Here is a 23,747-nt window from a genome sequence, read left to right as displayed (position 1 = left end):
TCTATGATATTTGTTACATGTGTATTAGTTGCTTCAACTTAGTAATACAAAGTAGACTTCCGTCTCCTTGTTAGAAATTGAATTATATAGAGAGAGACTAGTTGGCTTAGGTACCTAAAATTTCACTCACTTGATATTAACTTCACTTGTTAATAACCATAAATTGATTAATTCAATAAAATTGAATTCACTTGTTGCAACATATTCTTCTTAAATAAGACTTCCGAATCTTGTGGTGAGTGGTGTTTAAGATGATAATGGGTCCTCATTATAGTTATTTCTTAATAAAACTATGAATTTATAAATAAATATATCACTCATGTCTTATTTGGATAACCTGCATTTGAGAGATGGAATTTGGCTCTCATTTATATTCATGAACACCTTGTTCAGTCCCAAACATTTTCCTCAGAGCAGCCTTCATTTCCTTGTTCCTGAGGCTATATATTAGAGGATTGCATAGAGGTGTTATCACAGAATAAAACAAGGTAATGAATTTCTGCATTTTCACTGGGTGTCTTGATCCAGGACTAACATACGTCACCATAACAGAGCCAAAAAACAGGATCACCACAGCCAGATGAGAAGCACAAGTGGAGAAAGCCTTGTGTTTGCCAGCCTCTGAGGGCATCCGTAGCACCGCCAGAATCACCAGAGCGTAAGAGCAAAGGATAAAGAGAAAGGTGCCAATCATGAAAATAGAATTGAAAGTGGAGTAAATGAACTGCGTGGTTGTGTCTTCAGAACAGGACAGCATCATCAATGGGGCAGGATCACACAAAAAATGATTGATGACATTTGGGCCACAATAAGGCAACTGTGAAATGAGAAAGACTGGGGTTAGGAAGAGGATGAACCCACACGACCGTCCAAAGATGACCAGGCCAGTGTACAGCTGTTTAGTCATGATGCGTGGGTAATGCAGAGGACGGCAGATGGCAAGGTACCTGTCAAAGGCCATGATGCAAAGGAAGAAGCCCTCATCACACCCCAAAGAGAAGAAGAAGTAGAACTGTGAGAAACAACTCACAAAGGAGATGGACTTGCTGGTGGACAGGAAGTTGGCCAACATGTTAGGGATGGTCGTGGTGACATAACATATTTCCAGGAGAGAGAAATTGCCCAAGAAGATGTACATGGGGGTGTGAAGGCGCCAGTCCCACCTCATAGCACAGACAATGGCTGAGTTCCCCATCAGGGTGAGGGTATAGGCTACTGAGAAGAGCCCAAAGTAGAGGAGCTGCATTTCTGGGCTTGAGGCAAAGCCCATGAGGATAAAGTGGCTGACGGAGCTGGTGGTTTCTCTGCTGGATGAGTTCATTAGTCTGGAAGACATGGAGATGACATTGGTTATTGCACTTTAATGGAGTATGCTGGTTCTTCCTGAAAACACCAAATTTTTAGATCTTTTATTTCATAAAGTAGCAAACAGTTTGCTTAAGCAACAAAACAGTGACTTTCATGACTCAACCCCTGAAAATACTTTATTTTAAAAAGTTACTATAATAGAAAAGAGGGAAACCATGAATTAGAGACAAATTTTTACCTTTCCAAGTACACTAGACTAGATAGTATGAATGCAAACTTTCGTGATTCTGGTAAATTACCCATATTAGTCTACTCTTTCATTATTTACCTGCACTACTGATACTACGTTTCTGCGCATGTGAACTTCTTTCAACAGTACTATGAATACTCAATTCCTTATGATTTATAACAGATATAATATTAAAAAAATGAAATCAATATATTTTAAAAGACTTTGTCTCAATGTAGTGCCATGACAGAACATAAATTAATGTTTATTTTCACTTTCAGTTCCTCCAGCTTACTCATGGTGTTTTAAAGTGATAATAAAAAATACCTCTATGATTCCAGGATATATGGTCTTTTACGCTACTTCATATATCCATACCAATGTTTAGTATAAAAAAAAAAGCTGGGGCTGGCCCGGTGGTGTAGCAGTTAAGTGCGCACGCTCCGCTTTGGCGCCCGAGGGTTCACAGGTTCAGATCCCGGGCATTCACCAACACACCCCTTGTCAAGCCATGCTGTGGCAGCGTCCCATATAAAGTAGAGGAAGATGGGCACGGACGTTAGCCAAGAGTCAATCTTCCTCACACACACACAAAAAAATTCGTGCTTTCCTTTTCAAGCAACTGGATGCACTATACACTGTGAGAAAGAATCCTATACCTTGGCCTCTAAATCACTCTGGCTAAATACTTTGCTATACTTCCCTGTGCGTAAACGAACTAGATATGCACACTATGGGAACTGACCTAAGGGAGAGCAGCTGGTCTGAGTGACTGTGGCCAAGTTCAATATGCCTTTACTTGGTACCCATGATCAAGCTGGCTGCAAGAAAAATGGAAAGATAGATAGGTTTTACTTTTTTTTCTGGTGAGTAAGATTAGCCCTGAGTTAACATCTGTTGTCAATCCTCCTCTTTTTGCTGAGGAAGATCAGCCCTGGGCTAACATCCATCCCCATCTTCCTCTACTCTGGACGCCTGCCACAGGATGGCTTGATAAGTGGTGTGTAGGCCTGCGCCCAGCATCCAAACCTATGAACCTTGGGCCACTGAAGCAGAGCGTGTGAACGTAACCACTATGCAATCTGGCCAGCCCCTACATTTTACATTTTTGTTAGGATCTCCATATTCCTTTATTCACAGCCCTTTTCCACGTGTTCCTTTTTCTCCCTTTTAGAAAGACTTTTGGTAACTTTTTATATCTCACTAAGCCCCATCTAGGTCTTTCCTATCTTGGCAAATCTGAAACAAGGAACTTCTCACTTCTCTCTCTCTCTGGCTACTTCCATCCCAAATAGTTGTTATTGAATCAAAACGCAGTTGTCCTGTTTCCTCAGGACCTTACTCTGACCTATTACATAGGCAAAGTAATTAATTCAAAAATATGTATTAAACTTCTTCATTGTGCCAAGTGATCTTTTAAGTGTTGGAGAAACAGCTGTGGATGTGAAAATCTTGCTCTCATAGAGCTTATAGTCAAGAGGTTAACAGTAAAAGTTTAATATATTTTGATGAATTTTGATTTATTTTTCCCTTCTGGAAATATTTTTGCATTTTATATGGAATATTTAGTAAATCAAGGAAGTGTTTTCAAGGTGGGAGTCCCAGATTCCGAGTCAGGGATGTTTGCCTTGACATATTTTTGTATAGAAGGAGAATATCAGCAGCCCTAGGTCAGACCCTGTAGATGACTGACTCTTATTTGATAATAGAGATGGCATCTAAATTGGAAGGACTACTACTTATAGGTTCTCATTGCCCCTAGGATTATATAAATATGCAGGTAGTAAATCAGGCCAGCTAAATCCTTAGTTCCATGGGTTGTCTAAAACTGTTTGTTAACGTTTTTGAAGAAAAAATCTGCTTATTCACACAGGGTTTTTGAGGAATCATGTCCCCTAGCACCTTGTTTGAAAGATATTTTTATATTACAATGGATTGTCTTTCTTTCCCTTAGACATTCCTGTGTCTTATTTACTCAGGATCCTAGTGTCAGCCATCTCAGTTAATTTATTTTACTTAGAGAAAGGTCATCAACAAAGGATTTGTTTCCAATCATTATTGATACTTACGCTTGTTGTTCTGGAATATTACCTGGGGATAGTAATTGTCTGATGTCAGAGGTTAGAGTAAATCCCGTATGTACAACAAAAATAACAACAAAAACTCATTCTGAAAATTTTTGTTTCTTCAAAAATAATTAATCTATATTAAACCATAGCTCATTAATCTAATGGAACTGAAAAGCAATATACAGGCTTGGGAAAGAAGATATCTCTGGAAAGAGATTTGCCATATTTCCTCTACTCTCCCAGCAACAAAAATCAAAATCATCAAAATAAATCCTTTTCCAGCAATTTATCGCTTAATATATGTCTTTACTTGAAATCCTAAGCCTCTTTGTATATATCTCTTATTTGTCTTTTAAAGGGATATATAAACTAAGTAAAAAATATCTTACAGAACTCAGGGAAACAAGAAAGAAATTCATATTTTTAGGCTTTATTTTTTTGCCAGCATTTCATTCTGATGAAATATTTTCAGTTTTCTCAAACATAAGAAGAAAATGCTTCTCATTAAATTATTTTTGCACAAAATTGGAGCACACATGGATCACCTGTTATACAGTCTCCACTCAGTCCTTGGATGAATGCTAAAAAGAATGTCAGAGATGGGGAGATAAAATATTACTACACAGAGCAAAAGGCATGTGAGAGACTTCCAAGAAATTGGATGATCCAGTTTGTAATCTGTCATGGATTACAAAGAGTGAACCCTACAAGATATTTTTTTCCTCCAGCTTCAAAGCACATGTTTATGGTCAAAATGAAAGCCAGATGTAGGTAATATATATTTCTATTTCCTTGCATCAGGACCTTTGGGGATTTGGGGCTTTCTCTCTTGATGATTTGATAGTGTTTGTTCAAAAGAGGAGATAATTTTTGAATGTTCACTTACTTATAATCAAACATCAAGTCTTAGTATTCCCCAAAGAATAGTGAAGATGTAGAAGTTGATTCTATTTTTTCCTTCTTATCTAGCACACATGCATTATTGAAGGTTCCTGGGGAATAATTACCTAATAATAGGGATTGCTGTAATAGCTACAATAGGAAGCTCTACCCTTGGATTCCCTATATCTATTTTGAAGAAGAAGAAATCATTCTTTTCCCACCAAATATCTGTACTTGCATAGTTTGTTAGAGACATTTGAGTTGCATTTTATGTAGAGCAAAATGAATTGGCAGCTCAAACTCATAGAAACAGAGCAGAACGGTGATTTTCAGGGACGGAGGAATGAAAGAAGGAAACGGTGAGATGTTGGTCAAAGGGTACAAACTCCCAGTTATAAGATGAGTAAGTTCTAATGGACAGCATGGTGACTACAGTTAACAATACTGTATTATATACTTGAAAGTTGCTGAGAAAGTAGATCTTAAGTGTCCCACAACCAAAAAAAAAAAAAAAGTAATTATGTGAGCTGATGGAGGTATTAACTACCCTTATTGTGGTAATCATTTCACAATACATACCTTTGTCAAATCATCATATTATACACTTTAAACTTACACAATGTTATATGTCAATTATATCTCAATAATGCTGGAAAAAAAGAATTGGTAGTTCAACAAATTTAATTGGTATTCAGTTATTCCACAGATATTTATTGACTATCTGCCATGTGCCAATCACTATTTCAGATCCCAGGGATATTGTAGAAAACAACTCCAAAAGTCCTATCTTCACAGTATCTACATACTATTGGAGGGAGAAGAAAATAAATAACATAAATAAGATAATTATATAGTGTATTAGAAAATAATTTAAAAAAATAAAACAGGGAGTTGGGAGAGAATGTTAGAATAGAGGATTATGATTTTAAAGAAAGTGGTAAGGAAAGCCTCACAGACAAGGTGACATTTAAACAAGGTCTTGAAGTGAGAGAACAAACTTTATGGACATCTGGGGGAATTGCATTCCAGGCAAAGAGAATAGTCAATCGTAGGAACCAGAGGCGGGAGGAAGCATAACATGCTGGAGAAACAGCCAGGAGGCCAGCGTGGCTACAGCAGTGTAAGCAGCGAGGAAGGTAGTAGGACATGATGGCAGAGAGAACAGTGAGGGCGGATGGTTTAGGGCCTTGTAGTCTGTTGAAAAGATTGGCTTTCACTGTAAGAAAGGGTCAAGGGAGGTGTCTGAACAGGATAAAATGATCTGGCTTAAGGTTTTTTTTTTTTTTTTTAATTTCAAAACATTGTGCCTAAAAGTATGTATATTGTCATTACACAGCTCACTGAATTATTAAAAGTGCACACTTCCATTTAACCGCCACCTGAATAAAAGAAATAGAACATTACTTAGCACCCCAGAAGCCTCATTGTGATCTTTCCTATTACTACTTCTCTCTCCGAAATACCCTTTATCTTTATTTCTAATACCCTCAATTTGCCTATTTTTGAAACGTGCATAAATGAAATCATAACAGTGTCTATTTCGTGTTTGGAATTTTTCACTCACAATTAAATTTGTGAGATTTATATGTGGTCTTTCATATAACTGTAGTTCATTTATTTTCATTGCTCTATAATATTCTTTTGAGTGAATATACACAAGTCTTCACCCTATTGTTGTAGGGACGTTTGTGTTGTTTCCAGTTTGGGGCCCTTATGAATAATGCCGCAATGAATAGTATTCTGCGTATCTCTTGGTGTATGCTTGCAAGAATTTATGTTGTACATATATGAAATTGCTGGATCCTGGGAAACGCATATGTTTAACTTTAACAGATAATGTCACAGAGTATTCCAAACTGGTTGCCAAAATGTACATTCTCAGGAGTAGTATATGATAATCTTCATTGTTCTGTACTTTTTGCCAGTCTTTGATTATGTCAGTTGTTTAAAAAATCATTTAAGAAAACACATCCTGTGTTATATTTGGATATACTTTTTTTTTTTTGAAATGAGTTTTCAAGAGTCTTTCCAATTTTTCTAATGGGAATTTGTTATTACTTTAAATATTTTAAAACTGTATTCTGAAAACAAGCCTTTTATCAGTTATAGGTATTAGAAATATTTTCTCCCATTTATGTGGCTTATTTTTCCAGTCTCATAATTTTTTTTAATGAACAGAAGTACTTAATTTTAATGTGTTCAATTTATCAATCAAATTCCTTTACAATTAATTTTTGTTTGTTTATTTCAAAGTCATGAAAACATTCTATTTTATTTTTTACCAGCTTTAATATGTTACCTTTCACATTTAATATCTGCAATCACCTTGGGCTTAATTTCTGTGTATGGTTTGAAATAGAGGTCAAATTTCAATTTTCCACATGAAAATCCATTTGATCCATATTTTTTGTAAAAAAAAACTTCATTCCACTCCTGCTATGTGTTCTTATTTTTACTGTAAATTAAGTGTCCATATATGATGGATTGGTTTCTGGATTCTGTATTTAATTCCATGTGTCTTTTTGTACCTATTGCACCGGTAGCACATTCTCTTAAACTATTGTAGCTTTATAATATGTCTTGATATCTAGTAAGGTAAATCCTTCCAATTTATTTCTCTTTAAACTTTTTTGGTAGTCTTAGCTCATTGCATTTCCACATAAATTTAGAATCCACCTGTCAATTTGCACAAAAGTTATTGCTGGAATTTTGATTGAGATTGCTTTGAATGGGGAGATTTACTATCATCTATACAATAATTACTTTTACAATCCACGGACTTGGCATATTCTCTCCATTAATTTGTCTTTTTGAATTTCTCTCAATAAACTTTTACAGTTTTCTGTATAGAAAACTTGCCAAATATATTTTTGTCTTTTTTCTACTGAGCCCCTTCTCCATTGCTTGCCAATGTTATAATATAGAGGGATGAGGGACGTGGGTTGTAACGTGGAAATCTGTAGCCAATTGCAGAGATGCTCATAAAGTGTGTGAACAGGCTTATTGACCTCATTCTGAACTCGGCCAGTTTGAAGTCACTTTATCACCATCTCCTTCTTTATTCCAGTTGAGGATCCTTTTAATAGATGAAGCAGTAAAACCAGAGCAGTGAGCAGGTCTAAGCTTCTTTCAAGGCTGGTCTCCATAACCGAAGTCCTCAGAGTTACTGGGTCTTTTAATCCCTCTTCTGGTTCCTCACTGTTTGCCTGAGGTCCTTTCACTCCATTAAAAATTTTTTCCTTCAGTTTTATTGAGAAATTGTTGACATATATCACTGTATAAATTTAAGGTGTACAGCATGATGGTTTCATTTACATATATTGTGAAATGATTACCACAATAAGTTTAGTTAACATCTATCATCTCATATAGATACAATAACAAGGAAAGAAAAAAATAATTCTCCTTGTGATGAGAACTCTTAGGAATCTATTCTCTTAACTTTCCTATGAATCATACAGCAGTGTTAACTATGGCCACCATCTTGTACATTACATCCCTAGTACTTATTTGTCTTATAACTGGAAGTTTGTACCTTTTGACCATCTGCCTCCAATTGCCTTCCCCCGCTTTGGTAACCACAAATCTGATTTCTTTTGCCATGAGGTTTTTTTTTGTTTATTTTTTTTTAGATTCTACATATAAGTGAGATCATATAGTATTTGTCTTTTTCTGTCTGACTCATTTCACTTAGCGTAATGTCTTCAAGATCCATCCACGTTGTCACAAATGGTAGGATTCATTGTGCCTAAGATCTTAAAGACAATCTTAGGCACATTGTGTTATGGGATGAAATTCAAATGGAAAATCAGGAAAAATTCCTGGGTATATAGATAGAGAGGCCTGGAAGGATACGGAGAAAGCTCAAGACACAACTATTGAGGAAATTAAGCTTGTTGAAATATACAAATTAGGCCACATTCCCACACACAGGGCTGATAGTTAGAACCCTGAGTAGGAGACTGTCTCAGGGAGACAACTTCAAAGGCCTGAGACCCAACAGCCTAAATCTCCCCCACAGTACCTCTTCTAGTGCAGAAACAGCACCACTAACACCTTCTGCATTTATATAAAGGTCTTAATCATTCCAAGTTCACACCACTGTAGGGCATTTGCTCTTTGACTTGTCACTAGGCATCTACACTGTGTCAGAAAATTATACACAATTTAAATGAATATTTTAGAAAATAAAACTAAGAAAAACTGGCAAATATGAAAAAATACAGAGAAATTATTAATGGCATTACTAGTACATCTAAATCAAATTGTTATTAATATCTTGCTTCATTTTCCCTATTCCTAATGTATTTCTAATCATAGTATAACAATTTTGAATCTTATTCTTCTCACTTAATAGTATATCTTGTCTTTACCCATATTTTGGGACAATCTCTAAAACTATTTATTTTAATGGTAGTAAAACATTCTATCACATACACATACTATAGTGGTCTTAACAATTTATTCATTGGTGAGTATATGGTTTATTTACAGTTTCAGATTATTCCCCAGGGCTGATTTTCTACGAGGAAGCAGGAAGAGTTGAGATAGATAAGAGGAAATGCAGATGATACAAAGGAGAACTGGTTTGAGGAGAGAGCACAAACCCAGGAAGTGGGAACTGTCTCACTTGGTCTACTTATGTGATGAGTTTATACCTCCGGTGCTATCGTGAGGACACTGACGAGGTCCCCAAATCAGCACATGCTGCACTGACACAGAGCCTTTTGTCCTAAATGAACTCAGGGCAGCAGGTAAATTTTCCAGTAACATTTATAGGAAATACAAGATGTAACAAGCTTGTTTGTGTGTGTGTGTATTTCATGTAGATGTTCTTTTGTCCTTGAAGGATTAGGTATGTATCAGTATAGTGATTCTGAACCAATTTTAGTTTTGGGGACTGGATCTATCACCCAAATTCTTTACAGATTTTGCTGCCGCAGGTTCCTCAGTGGCTGCTCCAGCCAGCAGCACGTGGACTCCAGATCAAAGTCCCACTATGCTGACCAGGCTTCAGCTCCTGAAGCAGGATCTCCCATTTCGCTCTGAGGGAAGAGTTAGAAATAAAGAATAAGCCTTTTTAACACTGTCAGTTGAGATTTTTGAGTTAACATTCTATTCATTTTGTAAGAAAAAATAACAAGCTTATCATAGTAAATTTGTAAAACACATCAAGAAGCAGAACAAGATCACCCATAATTTATTAAAAGATTACAACTATGAAATGTTTTTTATTTTTTCTTCCTGTATTTTCTTAATTAAAAAAAAAAGTTTGGAAACAATTATGTAAGACTTTTCTATCTTGGAAAAAGAGAAATTAAACATAGCATTATATTGTTAGCATTTTCCCAACTCATCAAATATATTGCAAAACATGATTTTTAATATCTGTATGATATTCTATAATTTGGATGCGTGATAATTCACTTAACAAATCTTCAATTGCCGAACATTTGAATAAGTATGATTTTGATGTTATTATCATTATTTTATTTTCATTGAATTCCAAATTTATTTGGGGTGAAATGACAAATTTACATTTACTCATTACATCCAGACACATGGCAGATATTTCCATTTATTCATATCTATTTTTTTTTTTTTTCTGTTTCAAGGTAGGTATTTGCAGTTTTCTTCATATACACTTCACTCCTTTTTGGTGAATTTATTTAGAGGTATACAACATTTTTGTTATTATAAATAGCATTTCCTTTCCATTGTATTTTTTTTTGATTATTATCTTTTGTATATTTACTTTGCATCTGGCCACCATTTTAAAGTTTGTTATTGATTGTAATCACTTTTTGAAATTATTTTTATGAAAATTCACATCAAATATCTACTAGTCTTCAGTAAAGAAAAATAGGCAGAAAAACAAGTAGTGGGGTAAGAACAAATTTCTGTTTCAATTCAAGAGATAATTGATGAGTATTGGTGTGCTAATCCCTATCTTCTTCTCTATTTCTTTTAGAAGAGTTGGAGTGTTAAACACTTGTCTTCCTCTTTCATTCAATAATTTTTTTTTTTTTTTTGGCTTGAGGAACATTAGCCCTGAGCTAACAGCTGTGCCAGTCTTCCTCCACTTTGTATGTGGGATGCCTCCACAGCATGGCTGACAGTGCAGTATGTCCACGCCCAGGGTCTAAAGCTGCAAACCCGGGCTGCTGAAGCAGAATGTGCAGAACCCTAACCACTCTGCAACGGGGCTGGCCCTCATTCAGTGCTTCTTATGAGAGAATGCAGGAAACGCTGCACTGGCTCCCTTCTTCCCTCCTCTACCAAGGGATATTGGATAAAGCTTTGTAGGTTTTTCTTGGCTTAAGGGAGCCTGTTTGAGAGGACGTGGTGACCGTCACCCAGCTTGTGCCCTGGGAGCAGAAATGTGCACCCTGGTGTGTGTATGGGTCCCACCTGAGGTTCATAAAAGCACTTTTGATCAAGACCTGCAGCTGAGGGACTTCTCTGCGATTTTGTGATCTACCCAAAGAGCTTCATAGACTAACCTTGGCCCTGCACCCAAGCTTTAAACTAAGTCATGCTGTCACCCCAAATAGAGTTTGGGGTGAGTTTCATCTCCTTTGCACAGCTAAAATGAAGATACACAATTGAATCTGTTATTTGTGCTGTTGTGGAACTGGGCACAATTTCACTAGTAGATGAGATTGTGCCTTCTCAGAGTAAGATTTATTTACTAAGATACAATATGATAATTCCAGGCCACTTTGAAGATTAACTGGGGAGTAATGTACCTCATTTCTGAGCTCAGCCATACTATCTTATTTCTATCCTCAGACTCACACACACTATCCTCCCTGCGTGGTTAGTCTCCATTCTAATACATTCAGGGAGAAAAGCACCTTAAAAATCATAAAGCACTTAAAATATGAATTATTATTGTTTCATTAAGTTTTTTCCAGGTAATCTTGTTTCCAGGTCTCAACTCTATTCTGCTTCAGTACTTTTATCCTTTTGCTTTGAGTGCTCCTGGATGGTACTACGATAAGGAAGGAATGCATCAAATTATAAGAACCTAAAACAGGGGCCGGCCCGGTGGCACAGCGGTAAAATGCGCGCTCTCTGCTTCGGTGGCCCAGTGTTCGCAGGTTCAGATCCTGGGCACGCACCGACGCACGTCTTGTCAAGCCATGCTGTGGTGGCGTCCTATATAAAGTAGAGGAAGATGGGCATGGATGTTAGCCCAGGGCCAATCTTCCTTAGCGAAAAAAGGAGAATTGGCATCTGATGTTAGCTGGGGGCTAGTCTCTCTCACCAAAAAAAAGAACCTAAAACAACTCAAAAAGTAACCAGTTGGAGAAAACTGTTTTCACAAGATCCTGTTCAAGAATTAGGTTTCCTGAGAAGAAATTTTCTGAGATGCCCACTTGAGGAAAAATCTCAAACCTCAAAGGATCTGTACATGGACAAAATTATTCTGAATAAGAAAGGGAAAGACGCTCTGGTCACTCTCGTGGGTTGTGGGAAGAAGATAAGGATGGAAGAGAAGGAGGCAGCGCCAGGTATAATATGAGAGACTGATTGGGTGTTCAATATGGTGACCCTTCCTGACTCTCTCTAACCCCAGCCCATAGTCAGGTTAATAAACCTACACTAGGCTGGAATGAGTTTGGTTTTGGATAAAATATTGAAGGGGATGAGTCTCACATCCAGAATGATGTGATCAAAACAAGACAGCAGGTGGATTCAGGAGCGGGAGGAAAGAAGCATGCAGGAACATGTTTATATGGTGTGTGTGTGTGTGTGTGTGTGTGTGTGTGTGTAGGGAGATAGTACTGGGGACTCTAGACATCTAATCACTATGAAACTGGGGGTCAGAGACAAATTTACCTAAATCTGCAAAAGATAGAAACCGACCAATTGACATCTGGTTCATATATGATTTTTTTTTCAAAAATGGTTGAGACTGTTTGGCATTTTCCTGTTTCCATGCATATGCACAGGAATATTAATATAATAAAGCCTAATACAAATGATTTATGCAAGTTCCAGTAAGATCTTATTTGCTATTTGCTTCATTGAAATGCATCCTTAAAAGTATTCCAGGGAATATAGGAAACATATTTGTCTCCAAAATTTACTTAAGACCATTGACCTCCTATAATTTTATATCACTATATGTCCTACACATACATGGATTCTAGCTCTTGAGAGGCTGTCTTTGACCAAATCTTATAATCCTAAACAGTTTTCTCAGGGCTTCCTTCATCTCCTTATTCCGGAAGCTGTAGATCAAGGGGTTGAAAAGTGGAGTCATCACAGAATAAAATAAAGTTACAATTTTCTGAACCCCTGTTGGATTGCCTGCTGTTGGGCTCACATACATCACCATGATGGAGCCATAGAACAGGGACACCACGGTCAGATGGGAGCCACATGTGGAGAAAGCCTTGCTCCGGCCTTCTGCTGAGGGGACCCTCAACACAGCTCTGATCACCAGGGTGTAGGAGCTGGTAATGAAGAGGAAAGTGGAGAAAATTAGGACTGAGTTAAAGATGGCACAGATGATCTCAGTGGCAGGAGCTGGTGCACAGGACAACTTCATAAGGGGTCCTGGGTCACATAAAAAGTGATCAATAGTATTGGGGCCACAAAAAGGAAGCTGGGAGATGAGATAAACCGGGAAGAGAAAACAGGAGAAGCCACACACCCAGCAGCCGGCTCCCATTCGGATGCAGTGTTGAACTGTCATGATGGTGGGGTAGTGCAGCGGTCTGCAGATAGCAAGGTACCTGTCAAAGGCCATGGCAGACAATAAGAAGGTCTCAGTGGTGCCCATGGAGAAGAAGAAGTAAAACTGGAGGAAGCAGCCAGAGAAGGAGATGGTTCTGGTCTCAGAGAGAAAATTGGCTAGCATATTGGGGACAGTAGAAGTGACATACCAGATCTCCAGGAAGGAAAAATTGGCCAGCAGGATGTACATGGGGTTGTGGAGATGGTGGTCCCACCACACTGCACAGATAATGCACATATTTCCAGTTAACGTCAGGACGTAGATTACAGAGAAGAGTGAGAAGAGGAGGATCTGAATCTCTCGGGTACAAGGGAATCCAAGAAGAACGAATTCACTCACAGGGTCAGAGTGATTATTCCCTCCTGGGCTTTTCATTTTTTTTCTCCTAAAACTGTAATGACAAGACAATACCATATTACAGAAGTTTTCTCATTAAGACATTCCCTGAATTTCTTTACAATTCAATTATCAGCATAGTTTTAGATTACTTAAAGATTTTCGGCATTATCACTAAATGGCACCCCCATTTACTCAGTTGCTCAGGCCACAACCTTTGGCCACACCTTACCACCCCCTTGAGACTCTACATCCAAACTATCAAGAAACCCTGTAGGCCTCATGTTCCAAACATTCAAAATCTGAACAATTTTTAGCATTCCCATCAACTTTTACCCTGGTCCATGCTACCATGAAATCCTCACTTAAACTACTACAAAAACCTTAAATTGCTTGTTTCATTTTTATATGTTAGGGACTGTTACCCACACAGTAGCTAGACAGATAGTTTTTAAAAAATCTGATCATGTCATCTACTTGCTCTCAATCTTTTAAACGCACTTAAAATAAACCCCAACTTATTTACGAGAGCCTATATGGGCAATAAGGCCTTCCTCTGTGCCCCCATTTCTTACATCTCTTCCCTCTACTGACCCTACTCCAGGCGTGCTGATACAGTAGTCCCACCTTACCCGCAGTTTTGCTTTTCGTGGTTTCAGTTACCCACGGTCAATGCCAATCCAAAAACATTAAATGGAAAATTCCAGAAATAAAAAATTCATAAGTTTTAAATTGTGTGCCATTCTGAGTAGCTTAAGAAAATCTCACACCCTCCCACTCCACCTGCCCAGGATACGAATCATCTCTTTGTCCAGGAAATCCACTCTGTATAGGCTACCCGCCAGTTAGTCACTTAGTAGCTGTCTTGGTTATCATATGGACTATTGCAGTATTGCAGTGCTTGTGTTCAAGTAACCCTTATTTTACTCAATAATGACCCTAAAGCACAGGAGGAGTGTTGCTGGCAATTTGGATATGCCAAAGAGAAGTGGTAAAGCACTTCCTTTAAGTGAAAAGGTGAAAGTTCTCAACTTAATACGGAAAGAAAAAAATCATGTGCTGAGGTTGCTAAGATCTACGGTAACTTTATTACAGCCTATTGTTATAATTGTTCTATTTTATTATTAGTTATTGTTGCTAATCTCTTATTGTGTCTAATTTATAAATTAAACTTTAACATAGGTATGTACGCATAAGAAAAATCATAGCATATATAGGGTTCATTACTATCCACAGTTTCAGGCATCCACTCGGTGTCTTGGAATATATCACCGCAGGATAAGGGGGGACTACTGTACTAGATTATGCCAAGTGTGGCCCGTGTCAAGGCCTGGAATGTCCCTCTCTCCTCCTCACCAATATTCACATGCCTTAATTGGTTACTTCATTCAGATTCCTGGTAAAAATTAGAGACTTAGCCAGACCTTTCCTAATTTAGGGCATCTTTGCAACTGTTCCCAAATCCTGCTTCAGTTTTCTTCAAAGCACATATCACTACCTGGCATTGTATTATAAGCTTAGTATGTATTTTCTGTCTCAACCACCTGAATGTGAGAGGAGGACATTATTTTGCTCACTGATGTATTCCCAGAATTTAGGATGGCATCTGGTGTATTACAAGTGCTTGGTAAATATTTGTCGTCTCCATCAATGATCATGCCTTAATGGTAACGAGTTGGGGAAACAATTACTTGTAGTCAGGGAAAAAAGTTTAAGAAAAAAATGCAAAGACTGGAATCTCCAGTTCGCTAAAAACAAAAGCAAGGCAACAAGGACTTGATTTGTTATGGGGATACACCCTCTGTCCAAGCAAACAGGAGGATCTCCATGACAGGAGCCTCCTCAAGACATCCCCATTGAAGCTGCCTCTCTCTTTGAATCACTTCATGTTTGTGTCCCCTTCATCCACATTGCTTCGTTCTCTGTGCTTTCTTATTGTTGCTAAGTTATAATCATGCTCTAAGGGTGTGTGTGTGTGTATGTGTGGACACACACTGCTTTTTGTTGTCTTCTCTCTCAGTCTGTTTCTGTATCTAATTGTCTATATCTTTAAATATTTTTATTGAATGGCTTTTATAATCTTTTCCTCTCATTTTTAAATAGGTAAGTGAACTGTGTTATATTTCTCCCTTTTAAAGAAAATGTGTTTATAGTCTGTAACTGACATTTTTTCCCTATGTGGTAGCCAATGGGCTTTAATAGAAAAATATTCTTCTCTTAGTGCTTGGTATTTTCTTCTGCTCCATATTCAGGGTCAGGAAATCTGGTATATGTGACTTGAATTAGTAAAAAGGTATAGAATAAAATTGTCATTCAACAATTTATTCTGGCCCATGTGGTTTTGTCGTTCAGCTAACATCTCAATTTTAGTAAAATATTGTTATTTTTTATTAAATATATTTACTTACATATTTATAAATAAAACACATGTAACTTAACATTTATTTAGACCAGTTTTGATGCTGGAGGCTATGTTATATAGTTGAGAATCTAACTAATTCCCATGATGAGGAAGTTATTCTAATTTACATTTTCATATAGAGAAAATGCAACACAGGGTTAGAGGAGAGAAAAAGAAGTAAAGAAGACATCACAAAGAAATCGGAGCTGCACTTTACCTGTTGTGTGAGAATTACAGAATCTGGTGGAGGGCAGAGGTCCAAATTTAGGTTTCTCTCTCCTGGAGTATGCAGTCAGCCTCAGCTCCGTCTCTCATTCCAGCAGGAGAAAGTGTGCAGCAAAGCCAAACACAATGGAACTCACATCCAGATTTCTCCGAAGGCCTCTAAAATGGGATGAGTGTTGGAATGTAATATTCTCAAGTACAGTGGTTATTTGAAGTGCACACAATGGCCATATTGCTTAAATAGCTCGAAAGGTGGTTACATGCAGTTGTAAAGGGCACTGTGGTCTTTCCTGACTTGAGAAGGACTGATTACATTCCTGTCTCTAGAGAAGAGTAGGTAGCAAACACATTCTGAGCCGTGACTATCCTGTCCTCGACAGCCCATCTTGGGGGTGGTGATCCAGAGCACTCTGTGTGTGCACTCAGGCCATACCGCTGAGCTCCAGTCCCCTGTACACTTTTTAATAAATATGCCAAGGTTTGCTTCTGACCCTCCTGGGTTACCCAACTTTTCCCAGTGGCATCATCTAGGGATAACAATAAGAAACTTTTGGCCAGATCTCAGAAAGTATTTCTTTAACTGAGGTCTAAATTGATCCAACCTCTAGGGTAAAAGGGAAAGATGTTGACACCTGGATCAAAGGTGAAGAATAAGTTGGCCTTAAGCCTTGGGTCAGAATATTAAATACAGGCATACATTGGAGATATTGTGGGTTCAGTTCCAGACCACTGTAATAAAGCGAATATTGCAATAAAGTGAGTAAGAAAAATTTTTTGGTTTTCCAGTTCATATAAAAGTTATGTTTATACTACACTGTAGTCTATTAAGTGTGCATAGCATTATGTCTAAAAAAATTCACATACCTTAATTAAAAAATACTTTATTGCTAAAAAATGAATTTTTTTTTAGCATCATCTGAGCCTGCAGAGAGTGGTAATCTTTTTGCTGGTAGAGGGTCTTGCCTCAGTGTTGATGGCTGTTGACTGATCAGGATGGTGGTCGCTGCGGTTTGGGGTGGCTGGGGCAATTTCTTAAAATAAGACAACAATGACGTTTGCTGCATCTATTGACTCTTCCTTTTATGAATAATGTCTCTGTAGAATGCGATGCCGTTTGATAGCATTTTACCCACAGTGGAATTTCTTTCAAATTGGAATCAATCTTCTCAAACCCTGCTGCTGCTTTATCAACTAAGTTTATGAGATATTCCAAATCCTTTGCTGTCATTTCATCAATCTTCATAGAATCTTCACCAGGAGTAGTTTTCATCTAAAGAAACCACTTTCTTTGCTCATCCGTAAGAAGCAACTTCTCATCCGTTAAAGTTTTATCGAGATGGCCGCAATTCAGTCACATCTTCAGGCTCCACTTCTAATTCTAGTTCTCTTGCTATTTCCACCACATCTGCAGTTACTTCCTCCACTGAAGTCTTGAACCCATCAATGTCATCCATGTAGGTTGGAATCAATTTCTTCCAAACTCCTCTTAATGTTGATATTTTGACCTCTTCCCATGAATCACTAATGTTCTTAATGGCATCTAGAATGGTGAATCCTTTCCAGAAGTTTTTAACTTTCTTTGCCCAGATCCATCAGAGGAATCACTGTCTATGACAGCTATGGCCTTATGAAATGTATCTCTTAAATGTTAAGACTTGAAAGTTGAAATTAGTTCTTGACCATGGGCTACAGAATGGATGTTGTGTTAGCAGGCATGAAAACGACATTAATCTCATACATCTCCATCAGAGCTCTTGGGTGACCAAGTGCATTGTCAATGAGCAGTAATATTTTGAAAGGAATCTTTTTTTCTGAACAGTAGGTCTCAACAGTGGGCTTAAAATATTTAATAAACCATGTTATAAACAGATGTGCTGTCATCCAGGCTTGCCATTTCATTTATAGAGCACAAGCAGAGTAGATTTAGCATAATTCTTAAGGGCTCTTGGATTTTTGAAATGATAAATTAGCATTGGCTTCAACTTAAAGTCACCAGCTACATTAGCCCCTAAAAAGAGAGTCAGCCTGTCCTTTGAAGTTTTGAAGCCAGGCATTGGCTTCTCCTCTCTAGATATGAAAGTCCTAGATGGCATCTTCTTCCAGTATAAGACCTGCCTGTATCATCTTTATGTATTTTATAGTAATGCAGCTATGTTTTCCCACAAAAGGGATGATACCTGACTTAAGAATGAAAATGTAAGAGCAAAGGATCTAATGAAGCCAAAGGACATAAAGACAGAGATTAGTTATTGCAAAGAATTTAGAAAACACTTCTAAGGCTTACTGTATCTGTTCCCTTCTTTCCTCGTTTCTACACACATACCAGCCCAAGTATGCTGTGGTAATGTGGGGACTTTGGTTCAGTAACAACTGTTCCATTAGTACTTGATGTAAACTGTTGCTCCACTTGTTTTGCGAATTTGTCCTTTCCATCTCACCTCATTCAGAGAAAAGCAAATTAAACATTTATGTCAACATTATGATTGCCACAATTAATAATGTGACTTTCGAATGTTTATGTGGAGGTAACAATCTAATCCTGTTTGATTCTACAGAGATCAGATAGAGAACTCTTCGTAAATTCTGGGTCTAATGGTTTAAGAAGTATGTGGGCAAACTACAGTGAATTTGGAACAAAGTAACTTAGAGGGGCTTAGAAGTATGGAAAATGAGTAACAGTAGACAGAGCTGAGATGTTTAAATTGGAGAACAAAGACTATCAGAACAAAGGAAGGACAATCACTTAAAAGAGTAATTCAATTTGTCTCATTTAATTCCCAAAGTACATAATTAAAAATAATAGTTAAAGTTATAGTGAGACACATTGTAATTCAATATGGAGAGTAAGTTTCTAACGGAGAAACTTACTCAGTGATGAGACATGATGCTTCAGCAGACTACTTTCTATCACGGATTTTGTCCGATAAAAGCTGGGAAGGTGGTAGAGGGGATTTAGACATCAGAAGCAAATTTCTTTCAGTCCTGAAATTCCATGATATGCATCTAAGATGTATCAAGAAAAAAGAAAACCTATCCAGGTAACCGCAATGACATAACAAAGGGGCCGGCCTGGTGGCGCAGCAGTTAAGTGTGCGGGCTCTGCTTCAGTGGTCCAAGGTTTGCTGGTTTGGATCCCATGCATGGACCTACGCACCGCTTATCAAAACCATGCTGTGGTGGCATCCCATATAAAATAGAGGAAGATAGGCAGGGATGTAAGCCCCAGGACAATCTTCCTCAGTAAAAAATAGGATTGGCAACAGATGTTATCTCAGGGCTAATCTTCCTCACCAAAAAAAAAAAAAAAAAGAATGGAAAAAATTAAGGTTAATGAGAACTTGAGGTTTTCATTAACACTGATAAAAATGTATAGTATTTTCCAAGGATCATTAGTTGACAGCAGAAAGAGGAAATAAAGAGGGAATTCTGGACTGTGGCTTGGTCAACAAAGTCCCAGAGTCATGCCAATGGACCACAAGTAGTCCAACTCTATTTATTGAATAAATCCATATTTTTTTCCTGAAAAATGTGTGTGGAAATCTCTCAATCTCTGAGCCAAAATTTGAGTGGCTCCTTAGTTTTGTCAAAGACGATTCTATAAGGATTGTGTAAGGGGTTTGGAGGATTTCGGGGTTGAATAAGGAAAAAGATATGACCATGAGGTGACACAAGCACACACAAGTTTTATCTGGGGACACTCCTTTGACAGATTTGTATGCGGGGGGAATCCTTCACAGCATGAGACCTTCCAGAGGCTATAGGCATGGGGGCCACTACTCAGAAGGGGAGGCGGGCTAAGGAACTCCCAAGAGAAAGAGGAGGATCAGAGAGAAGGCTTACCTGTCTAGGTGATATCAGCCTGAGGAGCGTGAGGACTTGCTATGTCAGAGATTTCTGAAGGGCAGCAGTAACTTGGGGTCTTTATCTTATATATGAGTAGCAGAATTTATCTTATGTGTGGCTAGCAGAGGGGGTCTGCAGAGCGGTATGGTTAAAAAATCTGCTTATTTGGACTATGTATAAAACAATTGGATATGTAAAAATTTTGACACCTTTAGGCTTTTGGGCTAACAGAATTCAGTCTGCTATGAGGAACTAAATAACCTATATAGAAGCTATCTTTGGCTAATTTATATAACAGACGGTCTTTGAAATAGATAGTTTGTGAATGGCTTTTTACTCTTTTTCCTGTTTATCCAGACTTCAGCATTCATGCCTTCTCTAAAGCTCCCATTGTGCCACCATAAAGTAGAGAATTACTTAAACTGGTCTACATGAAAGGTGTTTAGTTTTGAAAGAGAATTTATTTATTTTTTATTATTTTGAACGTAACACATGCTTATTTTAGGAAAAAAATGAATAATATAGAAAAATATAAGAAGTTTTAAATCTTCCACAATCTCATTTCTAGGGCCATTTCTAGTTCACATTTCTAGTCTTCTCTCTCTTTCTATATATTTCATATATTAGATACATGTTCAACTTTTTCAAAATTAGAATCAGAGTACATGCAGTTTGTCCACACCTTTTTTGAATATTATATCATGAATCTTCTCCCATAGCACTAAATATTCCTTGATGCATGATTCTTAATGGGTGCATGATATTCCATTTTTATCAATGGACCTTAACTATCTTTCTGTTTGGGGGGCACTTATGATTTTATACAAATTTTCTGGGAACCTGTGATTTTTATTTCTTTAGAAAAAAAATCTTGGAAATAGATCATGTGTGTGTGTATTTTTAAGACATTTGCCACATGTTTGTCTATTTTAACTTTGTAGCAAGATAAGTTGTCATTGGTTAGAGGTACCTGGAAGACAGTAGAGTACAGAGTGTAGAGTACTGGATTGTCCTAGATTGATCCAAATTTTCTGATACACTAGCTGTGCCGGGGTGGTAAAGCACTTAACTTTTATGTGCTTAGGTCCCGATATGTAATACAGGATCAAAACTGTTGTTCTCACCCATGTAATGCTGTTATTGTGAGAACCTCATGAGTTAGGGAAGCTCTTTGAATTTTTGGACCTTTGTGAATTGCAAACATGGTTTCAATCCAGCTTCAGAGCACTGACAAATAGTTCATTGGTTCTTGTCCCATTCCACTAGAATAAAGTATATTTTTTAGCAAACATATAAATACATTGCTTTCATCAGGCAGAATGAATTCACTATGAAAAATGCAGATGTGACTCTAGAAAAAATTTTTGTGTATTCCTCTTTAGAGGATGCCTTGTGTGGACAGGACTAACAGGGATCAGACTTATTTTTTGAACGAATACCTTGTTTCCAAGTGCTTTCTAATATGTTATCGCATTGAGATTTGTTTTCTTCATCTATCGTTTTTGGTGTGGAAAGTGGGCTTGAACTAAGCATTGGCTACAGACTGCCTTTCTGAGCCTGCCCTCCAGTGATGGGATGGCATCCAGGTCCCTGCTGGGAGTTATTCCCTCATGTTTGAATCTCTCTTCCACAGCCCCCAATCCTCTCTCTCTTGCCCAGCTTTCCTTAGCCTTTTCCGGAGTTGCTCACAGAAGGCATCCCACTCAATCCTCTCTTGGGACACATCAAAGTAGTCCTCTTTGTGCAGCCACTGGACAAGGTGGTGGTAGCTGTGCAGCTGCCCCCGATTAATAGGTTCCAGAAACAGCAACAGGAGGCGAACAATCCCAGGCTTGGCCACCAAATGGTAGGTGGCGAGCCTTAACTCCAGATTGCACCAGTGACTTCCCAGGGCCTGGCGGCTGAGCACACAGAGGGTGGCTCTGCTGCTCTCCACGCTGGCAACCATAGCATCCATCCTGTCCTGCCCAACCCCAAAGTCCCTCTCAGGCAGGCATAGCCTCAAACCCTCACCAGCTGGAAGAGGCTTCTCCAGGGAGGGAAAGAGTTTTTCCAGCACCCAGGCTTGGTCATGCTCACAATAGGGGATAAAGACATCATAGTGGAAGCCAGCCTGGCTTCAGCACCTTAATTTGGTTCCAACTCAGGTCTAGAGTCTTCAGCCACCTCAGTCCCTCCAGGCTCTCGCTGGATAAGTTGGAGATGTTGTTACCACTCAGCTGGAGCTCCTGAAGTGAGGAAGAGAGGAGAAAGCCCTATAGGGCAGAACACTGAGCTCACTGTGGAACAGAGCTAGCACTCTCAGATTTGAGCTGACCAGCCCTCCCGGGAGCACCAGGGTCAGGCCCAGCTTATTCATTGACAGATTGAGCCTCTGAAGCTGGGGCAGGGCACTCAGGAACCTGGAGGGAAGTGACTGCAGGCTACTGGCATGAAGGCTGAGGAGTTTCAGGGAGTGGCAGCTTAGGAGTTACTCATCCTCTAGGTTCTGGATTTGGTTCCTCCCCAGGTTGAGTTCATGAAGCTCAAAGTAGCGTGTCACATTCCCAGGCAGTTTTTCTGCACCTGTCCCCACAAGGGAGAGAGAGTCCAGGTGGAGCAGTCCTGAGCCTGGAAGAACTAATGCATTTAGTGGGGTGCCATCCAATCTCAGGGAACGGAGCTGGAGGCCATGCAGAGCTCTGCTACCGACCCGGCTCAGCTGCAGGTTGACAGACAGGTCCAGTACCTCCAGGAAGGAGGTCCATGGGCTGGTGCCGGTTGTAGGAGAGGAACCAGGGACAAGGTTTGGGAAAAGCCCTTGCAGTTCCTGCAGATCTGTCAGACAGCTGTGCCTCGGGGTTAGACGACTAAGGCTAATGGGCAACTGGATGTTCTGGCTATAATTCAGGCAGTAGCCATGGAAGGAAAGGGTGTTGAGGAATCTGAGGGGCTCCAGGGCATCTGGAGGGAGAAGTAGACTCAGGCAACAGGGAGCATGATGCTCAAAGGAAAGGTGCTGCAGCTGTTCCAGTCCTTGAAATGTCCTAGACGTAATCCTGATGGTGCCCAGCTGCAGCCTCAGAAGCTGTAGTGTAGGGAAGTGTCCAAAGGCATCAGCTGGCAGGAAAGGAACTGTGCCCTGGAGACATAGTGCCTCTATACCCTGGGGCACTGATGTTAGGGTCTGAGCCAGGTCTTTGACATTGGAGCATGATGCAAAAAGGTGCAGTCCTGGGGCGAAGGAACAGAATGGGATGTAGTAGGAGATGTTTGGCAATAGGGAGCTGTCTCCTATGGTGCAATCAGGAGCAGTCCATGCCCAGTTCATCCAGCCGAGGCTCATCAAGCCCAGGAATAAGAGACAGAGGAGAGTGAAGGAGAGCCGAGGTCTTTTCATCTTGGGCACTGCTTCTAGGAAAAGAAGGGAAAAAAGAAGAACATCAGATCCTACAAAAACCAATAATCCCAGGCCTAGGCCTTCTGATGCACACAACACACAATATGTTCTGGGGCATATTTGAGAAACAGTTCTGTGATTGCAATATAAAGGAGACATTTGGCGAAGTAGGGAACTCAAGTTATGTGCACTCAGACATGCCTCCCTCCAGACAGAAAGTCAATGGAGACAGAAACAGAGAAAGACCAGCAAGAAGAGCCTGCAACTGACAGGAGATCTGGGGATGATTAGCTCTGGTTTCTAAGTTCTTTGGAGGGGAGCACTCA

General features: G+C 38.9%; 2 protein-coding genes and 1 pseudogene across 2 annotated transcripts; all 3 read right to left on the bottom strand.

Moving 5' to 3' along the window:
* Positions 1-364: 364 nt before the first annotated feature.
* Positions 365-1,336, bottom strand: LOC131405550 (olfactory receptor 11G2-like). The gene has a single exon (XM_058540524.1). It carries the CDS (start codon positions 1,334-1,336, stop codon positions 365-367), a length of 972 nt encoding a protein of 323 aa, XP_058396507.1.
* An 11,307-nt stretch (positions 1,337-12,643) lies between these two features.
* LOC131405895 (olfactory receptor 11H6-like) lies at positions 12,644-13,651 on the bottom strand. The gene has a single exon (XM_058541132.1). The coding sequence runs from the start codon at positions 13,649-13,651 to the stop codon at positions 12,644-12,646; it is 1,008 nt and encodes a 335-aa protein (XP_058397115.1).
* A 7,991-nt stretch (positions 13,652-21,642) lies between these two features.
* LOC131405549 (toll-like receptor 11) lies at positions 21,643-23,421 on the bottom strand (annotated as a pseudogene).
* Between the last annotated feature and the right edge of the window lie 326 nt (positions 23,422-23,747).

The sequence above is a fragment of the Diceros bicornis genome, chromosome 5 (assembly GCF_020826845.1).
Source record: "Diceros bicornis minor isolate mBicDic1 chromosome 5, mDicBic1.mat.cur, whole genome shotgun sequence".
Taxonomy (NCBI): Eukaryota; Metazoa; Chordata; class Mammalia; order Perissodactyla; family Rhinocerotidae; genus Diceros; species Diceros bicornis.
This window is presented reverse-complemented; position numbering and strand designations above follow the sequence as displayed.

What these genes read in the sequence shown, in the direction of transcription:
- LOC131405550 (XM_058540524.1), bottom strand. Translation starts at nt 1,336, where the DNA reads ATGTCTTCCAGACTAATGAACTCATCCAGCAGAGAAACCACCAGCTCC.
- LOC131405895 (XM_058541132.1), bottom strand. Translation starts at nt 13,651, where the DNA reads ATGGTATTGTCTTGTCATTACAGTTTTAGGAGAAAAAAAATGAAAAGC.